Genomic DNA, 11,720 nt, shown 5'->3' on the forward strand with positions numbered 1-11,720 from the left:
TTCAATTAGCCTATCAGAAGCTCTAAAGCCATGACATAATTTTCTGGAATTTTCCAAGCTGTTTAAAGGCACAGTCAACTTAGTCTATTTAAACTTCTGACCCACTGGAATTGTGATAGTGAATTATAAGTGAAATAATCAGACTGAAACAATTGTTGGAAAAATTACTTGTGTCGTGCACAAAATAGAGTGTGTAGGTGTTCCTTTTGTCCAGGTAAAGTGCAGTGTGGAGTGAAATATAGATTGCATCATCTGTGGATCTGTTTGGCAGTACGTAAATTGGATGTTCTAGGTTTCTGGATAATGGTGTTGATGTGACCATTATCAGCCTTTCAAAGCACTTCATGGCTACGGACGTGAGTGCTACGGGTCTGTAGTCATTTAGGCAGGTTTCCTTATGTTTTTGGCACACCATAGTCTGTTTTAAACATGTTGGTATTGTTGGTATTACGACTCAATCAGGGACATGTTGAAAATGTCAGTGAAGACACCTGCCAATTGTTCAGCACATGCCTGGAGCACACGTCCTGGTAATCCGTCCGCCTTGTGAATGTTTATCACGTCAGCTATGGAGAGCGTGATCACACAGTTGTCCGAACAGCTGATGCCTCATGCATGCCTCAGTGTTGCTTGCCTTGAAGCGGGCATGGAAGTGATTTGGCTCGTTTGGTAGCTTGTGTCACTGGGTAGCTCGCGGCTGTGCTTCCCTTTGTAGTCTGTAATAGTTAGCAAGCCCTGCCACATAAGACGAGCATCGGACCGGTGTAGTATGATTCAATCCTAGCCCTGTATTGGCACTTTGCCTGTTTGATGGTTCGTCGGAGGACATAGAAGGATTTCTATAAGCTTCCGGGTTAGAGCCGCACCTTAAAAAGCGCAGCTCTATCCTTTAGCTCAGTGCGAATGTTGCCTGTAATCCATGGCTTCTGGTTGGGGTATGTACTAGAGGTCGACCAATTAATCGGCGCGCGATTTCAAAGTTTTCGTAACAATTGAAATCTTTTTTGGCGCGCATTTGCCGAGATATATATATATATTTTTTTTTTTACACCTTTATTTAAATCTTTATTTAACTAGGCAAGTCAGTTAAGAGCACATTTTTATTTTCAAAGACGGCCTAGGAACGTTCAGGGGCAGAACGACAGATGTTTAACATTGTCAGCTCGGGGGGTCCAATCTTGCAACCTTACAGTTAACTAGTCCAATGAGCCTGCCTAAATCTCACTAGGATAAGGTAACGTTTGTCAACATATTTTCCACTCTACAATTTTTTTTATCTTCGCTTATATTTAGCCGATATTGATCAGAGTTACCTTGTCCTATGGATATCTACACAGTTATAAAATTGGCACGGTGATGTAAGCCTACACAAAACACAGACCTTATTTTAAGTGAATCTAAAAATATTCTATGGAATAAATGAAGAACCGCTTTTCAGATTTTGCTAAAAGGTGTCATGGGAATTATGACTCGCACTTTGGTTGTCAATTCTTACCATGCCATTATTAAAATAGGATTTCCTGCATATAGAAATTAAAGTTTTTGTTTTCAACATTCATCACAGGTACTTAAACTCTATTTTTATTCAAACAGTTGAGAGTATTTGTCTCCTAAGCAGACTCTTCAGTATCATTGTCACTTCAGAGCTGTGTGCGTGTGTGTATTTATGCATTATATAAGTTCAAATAAAAGTGTTCATTGTTCATTCAGTATTGTTGCAATTGTCATTATTACAAAAATGTGTGTGTGTATGATATATATATATAATATATTATTATTTTTTAAAATTTTTATAAATCGGCCGATTAATCGTATCGGCTTTTTTTTCTCCCAATAACGGTATCGGCATTGAAAAATCATAATCGGTCGACCCGACTGATTATGATGACGACCTCGATTCACTTATTGATAAACCAGTAACTGATGTGGTGTACTCCTCAATGCCATCGGAAGAATCCCGGAACATGTTCCAGTCTGTATAGAAAAACAGTCCTGTAGTTTAGCATCTGCTTCATCTGACCACTTTTTTTATAGTCCGAGTCACTATAGCTTGTAAGCAGGAATCAGAGGATAGAATTGTGGTCAGATTTACAAAATAGAGGCGAGCTTTGTATGCGTCTCTGTGTGTTGAGTACAGGTGATCTAGAATTTTTTTTCCCCTCTGGTTGCGCATAACATGTTGATAGAATTTAGGTAAAACTGATTTAAGCCCTGCATTAAAGTCTCTGGCCACTAGGAGCCGCCTCGGGTGAGCATTTCCTGTTTTCTTATTTCCTTTTACAGCTGACTGCGTGCAGTCAGTGCCAGCGTTCATCTATGGTGGTAAATAAACAGCCATGAAAAGTATAAGATGAAAACTATTGGCAAATAGTGTGGTCTACAGTTTATCATAAGATAATCTACTTTAGTCAAGCAAATCTAGAGACTTCCTTAGATTTTGTGCACCAGCTGTTTACAAATATGCACAGACCGCCCGCCCCCCCCTCGGCTGTTCTATCTAGCGTGCACGTATATCCTGATAGCTGAATATCCATGAATCATTCAGCACGATTCCGTGAAACTTAAGATGTTACAGTTTTTGATGTCCCTTGGTAATATTCGCAGATCGTACCTCGTCTAATTTATTGTCCAATGATTGTACGTTGGCAAGTAATATTGACGGTAACGGCAGCTTTCCCACTTGCCTTCTCTGGATCCTTACGAGGCACCCCGCTCTGTGTGCTCTGTACCTGCGTCTATTTCTATTGCCAATAACGGGGATTGTCGGGTGTTCGCAGTATATCCTGTGCTTCCTGCTGGTTGAAGAAAAAATATTTGTCTAATCCGAGGTGAGTGATCGCTGTCCTGATATCCAGAAGCTCTTTTTGCCGTAAGATATGGTGGCAGAAACATTATGTACCAATTAAGTTTCAATTAATGCGAAAAACCCCACATAATAGCGCAATTGGTTAGGCGCCCATAAAACTGCTGCCATTTCTTCCAGGGCCATTTTAATCAATAAAAAAAAAACACTTGTTTTCTTTCTCCAGGTACTAGGGCTGGACAAGGTAGTTAACCCACTGTTCCTCGGTAGGCCTTCATTGTAAATAAGAATTTGTTCTTAACTGACTTGTCTAGTTAAATAAAGGTTAAATAAAAATACACATACATATATGAACGTTCCCACAACATTGTGTCGTAGGTCTTATTCATTGGGTACCAAACGGTAGAAAACAGATTGAAACAAGGAAGGACTACCTGAACTTACTCAATACTTGTTTTCCTTTTCCGGGTACTAGGGCTGGACTAACTGACCGAGTCTCTCAGGGAAACAAAACATGTTTCCACTTTGCCCCCCCGCCTTTGAGTTCAGCCCTATCAAAACCCCCAAATCCCCTTAAACCCCCCGAAACCATCCATTCCAGATCTGTTAGTCCATATTAAGGATGTTTGAATTGATGTTTCAAATCCCCCTACTTTGGGAAAACATCATTTGAGATCAAAGAAAAGAACAGAAAGAGGGGGATTATTTAGAACAGTCCCTATGCCAGGATGTGTTTTGGTATGAGATGTTAGTATTATTTCAACTAGGGAAAGTTTTCGGTAAAAACATACTAGGTCAGGCCTTAAACATCCCCCTCATTATGTAGCCTACAGGTAATTTTACTAGCCGATAAAGTGACAGGGATAGATTAATATCAGAGAACGAAAACAACAATGTATTAATGTACACTTCTATTAATCTTCTCCATCAGTTGCTAGGTTTCCATTCAAATAGCGTCAGATTTTTATGCAAGTATTCTAGAATCCACGTATCCATAAGCCAAAATATGGGCAATTTCCACCAAACAGACTTGTTGCATATAAAAATCTGTGTGTGATGACAGTGCACACAAAATGTATTTTTTTGCTTAAGTTTTCATGAATCAAATAAAAATTGAAAGTTGAATGTGTTTCCATTGCATTTTCAACTCTACTGATAGTTTTGTCACACAAACTGTGATGTTAAATAGCAAATGTGCCTGCTCTGGTTTTGGCACATGCGCTCCAGCCAACTGCTTGCAGATAGCCTACTGTAGTCTAGTCTACATGAAATTATTACTGAAAACAGCGAGAATATATTTATTTGTCAAACAGCAGTCAAGCAACGATCATCATGTCGCCAGAATAAGACAGACAATATTTATTGGAAAGGAGCATCAAGATCCCCATGCACTTTCACCACCCTGTGAAGTTCATCGTAACTTATTTAAATCTGTAGCCTAATAAACTGCAAGGACCACACACACACCATATTGTCACGTGACTTCAAGTTTACTTCGATGTAATGGTTATTATATAAATTTTTGCACATAAAGACATTTCCACCACCATTTCTAGCGTAATTAATTTTACAGACACAAAAATATCCTACCATGTCGAACGAACAAATTACCTGTCGGCATTTAAAAAAATATTACGAAACTTCCCGTTTCCATTATAGCTGTCATTATTATTTTTCATACGGTATGACTTTACGCACATAAAAACTGTGGATGGAAACACGGTTAATTATGTAGGCAAAACATTTTAACTTAATGGGACTGTATACTCCATTTTAAGAATATACAGTACTTATTGGTTCTTTACTGCACACCAGATCCACTGATGACGCAATCGCAATTGCACTCCACACTGCCCTTTCCCACCTGGACAAAAGGAACACCTATGTGAGAATACTGTTTGTTTACTACGGCTCAGCGTTCAACACCATAGTTCCCACAAAGCTCATCACTAAGCTAAGAACCCCGGGACTAAACACCTCCCTCGGCAACTGGATCCTAGACTTCCTGTTGGACCACCTGGGGGCGGCAAGGGTAGGCAGCAATACATCTGCCACGCTGATCCTCAACATGGGGGCCTGCTTAGTCCCCTCTTGTACTCCCTGTTCACCCATGACTGTGTGGCCAAGCACGACTCCAACACCATCATTAAGTTTGCTGACGACAACGGTGGTAGGCTTGATCACAGACAACGATGAGAAAGCCTATAGTGAGGTGGTCAGAGACAACAACCTCTCCCTCAACGTGAGCAAGACACAGAAGCTGATTGTGGACTTCAGGAAAACGAAGGCCTAACCCCCCCCCCCCCATATTCACATAAACAGGCTGTAGTGGAGCGGGTCGAGCCCTTTAAATTCCTTGGTGTCCACATCAACAACAAAAATATCATGGTCCAAATGCACCAAGATGTGAAGAGGGCACAACAATGCCTATTCCCCCTCAGGAGACTGAAAAGATTTGTCATGGGTCCCCAGATCCTCAAAAACGTCTACAGCTGCACCGTCGAGAGCATCCTGACCAGTTGCATCACCGCCTGGTATGGCAACTGCTCGGCATCCGACTATGGCGCAACAGAGGGTAATGCATACGGCCCAGTACATCACTGGGGCCAAGCTCCTGCCATCCAAGACCTCTATACTAGGCGGTATGAGAGGAAGGCCACAGAAATTGACAGACTCCAGCCACCCAAGTCATAGACTGTTCTCTCTGCTACTGCAGGGCAAGCGGTGCCGGAGTGCACAGTCTAGGTCCACCCCCCGTTTTTTAACACTGCTGCTACTCGGTGTTTATTATCTATGCATAAATACTAATACTAAATAAACATTTTCTTCAAACTGCATTGTTGATTAAGGGCTTGTAAGTAAGCATTTCATGGTAAGGTCTACACCCGTTGTGCTCGGCGCATGTGACAAATTACATTTGATTTGACCACAGTTAACCTGGTCACTAATCTGCTTGTGCTGAAGCCAACTCCTATGGTCATTATCATGGCATGATAACGACCATAGGAATTGGCAAGACAGCGCACACAGGCTATAACACACTATCACTGCAGTGTAAAACCACATTTAGCTGTTGACATCCTAGTGTTAATATGGTGCTGGATGAGTCAACATGTTGTAGCCTACAGGGGGCATAGAAGGTCATCAGATACATGCCTGTGTTACTTTAAACAGCCTCAATGACAGCATGCAGGTTTAGAGCAGAGGAAACTTTAGCGAAATAATAGGAGGGTGCTTCAATACACTACACATTCCATACACACAGGCATAAAACCACTAAGATGATCACAGACGTCCCAAACCCTTTGATGTTAAAGATGTAATCTACAGGCCACTAGGGATGCTATACTGTTAAAAGAACACTATATGCACGTAGACAGAGCTATTAAAGTTGCCCTGCACTAGTAAAACATGGGGACGAACTGATTTCATGATTCAATGGAGTCTCATTGGCATACGCCCCCTCCCCCCCAGGTCTAAGCTGAGATATCAAAAGATCATAGCATAGACTTCTCATAGCACTTTATGGGGCGGCAGGTAGCCTAGGGGTTAGAGCGTTAGGCCAGTAACCGAAASGTTGCTGGATCGAATRCCTGAGCTGACAAGGTACAAATCTGTCGTTCTGCCCTTGAACAAGGCAGTTAACCCACTGTTCCCCGGTAGGCTGTCATTGTAAATAAGAATTTGTTCTTAACTGACTTGACTAATTAAATATAAGGTTAAATTAAAAATAAAAATAAAATTTAATCAAATGTATGTGCTCAACTTCAATAGGTACAGTGCCTTCAGAAACTATTCACACCCCTTTACTTTTTCCACATTTTGTTGTCGTACAACCTGAAAATAAAATGTATTAAATTGAGATTATTTGGTCAAATGGTCTGTCTACACACACACCCTATAATGTCAAAGTGGAATTACATGTTTTATGACATTTTTGCAAAGTCATAAAAAATGAAAAGGTGAAATGTCTCGAGTCAATAAGTATTCAACACTTTGTTATTGCAAGCCTAAATAAGTTCAGGAATACAAATCATTGTAAGGTCCATAAGTCAAGCAGTACATTTCAAAAACAGATGCAATCACAAAGACCAGGGAGGTTTTCCAATGCCTCTCAAAGAAGGGCATCTATTGGATATATAAATGAGACATTAATATCTCTTTGAGCATGGTGAAGTTATTAATTATACTTTGTAGTGACTGTATTGATACACCACCCAAAGACACAGGTGTCCTTCCTAACTCAGTTGCTGGAGAGGAATGAAACTGTGTGTGTAGATGGGTAAAAACATTTTAATAAATGTTGAATTCAGGTTGCAATAAAATGTGGAATAAGTCAAGGGGTTTGAATACTTTCTGAAGGCACAGTAGATCTGATCCTGAATGCCGATTGGTTGAAACCGCATTAGACGTCATTTATTTCATGATAAACCTACTGTGTTTGACGGCGAAATGCCCGTTTACTGTTCTATAAGTAAGTTCTTTCTTGCTACAGGCTCTATACACTAATGCTAATACTTGGAGAAGGCAATAATCCCACATTGGGCTTATTAAGTAAGTGTGTGCAGAAAATACTCACTCCATTCAAGAGCATATGTCCCTGCTGAGATGGGATTACCCTGAGCAGAACAGCCCGCGATTAGAGAGCGCCCAAAAGGAAATGTCACTAAAATAACAGCAGGATCACTTACATTACAACTCCGACTACCCCCCCCCCTACCACAGTTTGTGTGTTGAAAATGCCTAACCACTTGTATAGTCTCTCGCATGCACTTCAAACATGCACACATACCCCACCAGACACGCCACAATGGGTTTCATCACGGAACCTCAATGACAGCTTTGCACACTCTTAGCATTCTCTTAACCAGCTTCATGAGGTAGTCACTTGGAAAGCATTTCAATTAACAGGTGTGCCTTGTTAAAAGACCATTTGTGGAATTTTGTTCCTTAATGCATTTCAGCCAATCAGCTGTGTTGAGACAAGGTAGGGTTGGTCTACAGAAGATAGCCCTATTTGGCAAAAGACAAAGTCCATATTATGGCAAGAACATGCCAATTAAGGAAAGAGAAACGAGAATCCATCATTACTTTAAGATATGAATGTCAGTCAATACGGAAAATGTCAAGAACTTTGAAAGTTTCTTTAAGTGCAGTCGTAAAAACCTCCACAGGAAAGGAAGACCCAGAGTTACCTCTGCTGCAGAGGACAAGTTTATTAGAGTTAACTGTACCTCAGATTGCAGCCCAAATAAATGCTTCAGAGTTCAAGTAAATGACACATCTCAACATCAACTGTTCAGACGAGACTGCGCGAATCAGGACTTCATGGTTGAATTGCTGCAAAGGAACCACTTCTAAAAAGATACCAAAAATAAGAAGAGACCTGTTTGGGCCAAGAAACACGAGCAATGGACATTAGACTGGTGGAAATCTGTCCTTTTGTCTGATGAATCCAAATGTGAGATTTTTGGTTCCAACCGCCATGTTTTTGAGACGCAGTGTAGGGGAACGGATGATCTCCGCAAGTGTGGTTCCCACTGTGAAGTATGGAGGAGGTGGTGTGATGGTGTGTGGGTGCTTTGCTGGTGACACTGTCGGTGATTTATTTACAATTCAAGGCACACTTAACCAGCATGGCTACCATAGCATTCTTTATTACCCCTTTCCTCCCCAATTTTGTGGTATCCAATTTGGTAGTTAAAGTTGTCTCATTGCTGCAACTCCCGTACGGACTCGGGAGAGGCGAAGGTCAAGAGTCATGCGTCTTGCGAAACATAACCCAACCATGACCCAAAACAAACATCCAGGCTGTGTAAGGGCTATTTGACCAAGGAGATTGATGGAGTGCTGCATTAGACGACCTGGCCTCCACAAATCACCCGACCTCAACCCAATTGAGATGGTTTGGGATGAGTTGGACCGCAGAGCGAAGGAAAAGCAGCCAACAAGTMCCCAGCATATGTGGGAACTCCTTCATGAACGTTGGAAAAGCATTCTAGGTGAAGCTGGTTGAGAGAATGCCAAGCATGTGCAAAGCTGTCACCAAGGCAAAGGATAGAAACTTTGAAGAATCTCAAAAATTAAATATATTTTTATTTGTTTAAACACTTTCTGGTTACTACATGATTCCATGTGTTATTTCATAGTTTTGAAGTCTTCGCTATTATTCTTCAGCGTAGAAAATAGTAAAAATAAAGAAAAACTCTTGAATAAGTAGGTATGTCAACTTTTGACTGGTTGTGTACACACACACACACACACACACACAGGGCATTCATAAAGTATTCAGAACCCTGGCTTTTTCCACATTTTCTTATGTTACAGCCCTGTTCTAAAATGAATTGGGGAAGAAAAAAAAATCCCTCAATCTACACACAATACCCCATAATGTCAACGCAAAAACAGGTTAAGAATTTTTTGCACATTTCTTAAAAATAGAAAACTGAAATATTACATTTACATATGCATTCAGACCCTTTACATCACTACTTTGTTTTAGCACCTTTTGGCAGTGACTACAGCCTCGAGTCTTCTTGGATATGACACTACGAGCTTGGCACACCTGTATATGGGGAGTTTGTCCCATTCTTCTCTGCAGATCCTCTCAAGCTATGTCAGGTTGGATGGGGTGCGTGGCTGCACAGCTATTTTCAGGTCTCTCCAGAGATGTTCGATCGGGTTCAAGTCCGGACTCTGGCTGGGCCACTCAAGGACATTCAGAGACTTGTCTCGAAGTCACCCCTGCGTTGTCTTGGCTGTGTGCATAGGGTCCTTGTCCTGTTGGAATGTGAACCCTCATCCCAGTCTGAGGTCCTGAGCGCTCTGGAGCAGGTTTTTACTTATGTAAATAAGGTCTATGTTTTTATTTGTATAGATTTGCTACATCTTCTAAAAACCTGTTTTGCTTTGTCATTATGGGGTATTGTATATAGACTGATGAGGGGGAGAATTATTTACAAAAGTTAAAATAAAGACATGAGTAGGTATCCAAACTTTTGACTGGTACTGTAGAACATTTATTTAGAATTTAATGTAATATCTTATATTGCTCGTCTACTAATGTTCTGTACATTGTCATGTATTTGTACGTTATTTGTGGACTCGAGGAAGAGTATCTGTTGCATGTGCAGTAGCTCATGGGGTTCCTAATAAAATAAAAACCCACACCCAAACCCACACAGGCGCCCACCTGCCCTGACCTCCCTCAGGTTCTGCTACAAGAGACAAGGTAGTCAAAGGAGGATGTGACATGAGACTTATAGAGTAAAGAGATAAAATGAGGGAGAGGTTTAGTTTATTCAGAAAACCAAGGAGGGGTAAGTCAGGTGAGACTGAGCCAACTAAAGACTTAAACCCCTCCCTACAAACAGAGGACTACTATAAGCCAATAATAGACAATCAATCAAGACAACGAACAGCTAACGAAGCCTAGTCTTATTCCATTAGCAAGAGCATTGCATGTGTAGCCATTGTGGAATCGTTAGTTGTGTGCCAGTAGTAAACGGCTGATCAAATGACTGATGGCTAAGTACATGGAGTGTACTGGAGACTCTGGGCACAGTTATGTGTGGTCAATGTGCTGTAACAACCTGAACCCCAAACACAAAATCCCCCACCAGACCAAAATGGCATGCTATTCCCTACATAGTGTATTACTTTTGACCAGAGTCCTATGGGCCGGGTCAAAAGTAGTGCACTAGGTAAGGAAAAAAAGTGTGCCATTTGGGATGCAACCCCTCCTACTGGGTTTGAATGGCTGGTAACCCATCCTGGGATACCACCAGGAACATATGTTGTGAATTCTCAGCCAGTTAACCAAGCAGAACCCCCATTCAACACTCAGTTCAACACTCTGGAAGCATTATTGAGAGGGTGAGAATGGTATACAGCTATGAGAATGAGAAACGTRGGCTACACAAGCACACACACACAAACAGTGTCTGTCACACACACACATAATATGCCTTAACATAACTCTCCAAAATAAACCTCAGACAAAGTAGAGCCCAGAAATAGCTCTCCCTCCTCCTGCAATCGGTGAGTCCCTCATCTCGACTGCTACGTCCTTGGAGGCTACAGCTGCAGACAGCGCAAGGAAAGCTGGAAACTAGGGCAGTTAAAAGAGCCAGTGTTGCCTCACTATCCTCAGCCCACAATCCCAACCCTATCTTCAGCCCTATCCTCAGTCCCAGCCTCTCTCTTACCTTGGCCGCAGAACTTGACATGGCTCAGGTAGTTTGAGATCCATGGGTTTGCGCTCCGATACATTTTTGCAAGACCAGGTAGGTACAGCGGACAGATTGAAATAAAAAGAGAGCTGGAGAGAAAAAGTGAGAAGTGCTGAGGTCCAACCCACAGGCAGGCAACTGACTGCAAGGTGATGCAGAGAAACAAACGCAGGCAGTAAGTGCCCCGGGACGAGCAGAGAGAGAGAGAGAGAAGGGAGGGAGTCAGGTAGCATACGAGAGAGGGACAGAAAGACAGGAGAGGGAGGGAGATGAGCAGGAGTAGTAGTACGTAGTAGCGTCGGCAGTGTAGCGTTTGAGTGGAGCTTTGAGGCTGTGGCTACGACGCTAGGCTGAGTCTCTTGACAGCTCCCCTCTAGTCTCCTCCAGCACTAACGCTAATAGCTAACTGGCTAACTAGACAGGTTGCAGGCATGCAGGGAGACAGCAGCTTTAGTTAGCCCCTCAGTGCCTGCTAATCTGATTACAGCCAAGAAATTAGCTAGTCTAGGACCCATCGCTACACTACAGATTGGACCTGAGAGGCTGGACATCCCTCTCCTACAGAAACTCAGAGATAGAGGTGAAAAGATAGGGAGAGAGGAAGGAGAGCGAGAGAGAGAAAGGTGTAGTCAGGAAGTACGAAGAGTGTGCTGCTGTGTTCCCTTGGCCTAGTGACAAGACAGCAG

At 42.0% G+C, this 11,720-nt stretch overlaps 1 protein-coding gene across 2 annotated transcripts in view; it reads right to left on the minus strand.

Annotated features, from left to right (window-relative positions):
- The window catches only part of LOC111953587 (supervillin-like), a 161,361-nt gene extending 150,028 nt beyond the window's left edge, over positions 1 to 11,333 (minus strand). The window contains exon 1 of one of the 2 annotated variants that reach the window (XM_023972964.2): positions 11,011 to 11,333. In XM_023972964.2, coding sequence (XP_023828732.1) covers positions 11,011 to 11,074 — 64 coding nt within the window. In that variant the 5' untranslated portion in view covers positions 11,075 to 11,333. The remainder of the gene's footprint in view (positions 1 to 11,010) is intronic. The other variant, XM_070435460.1, reaches the window with a different exon arrangement.
- Between the last annotated feature and the right edge of the window lie 387 nt (positions 11,334 to 11,720).

Source organism: Salvelinus sp. IW2-2015, linkage group LG27, assembly GCF_002910315.2.
Source record: "Salvelinus sp. IW2-2015 linkage group LG27, ASM291031v2, whole genome shotgun sequence".
In the NCBI taxonomy this organism is placed as follows: Eukaryota; Metazoa; Chordata; class Actinopteri; order Salmoniformes; family Salmonidae; genus Salvelinus; species Salvelinus sp. IW2-2015.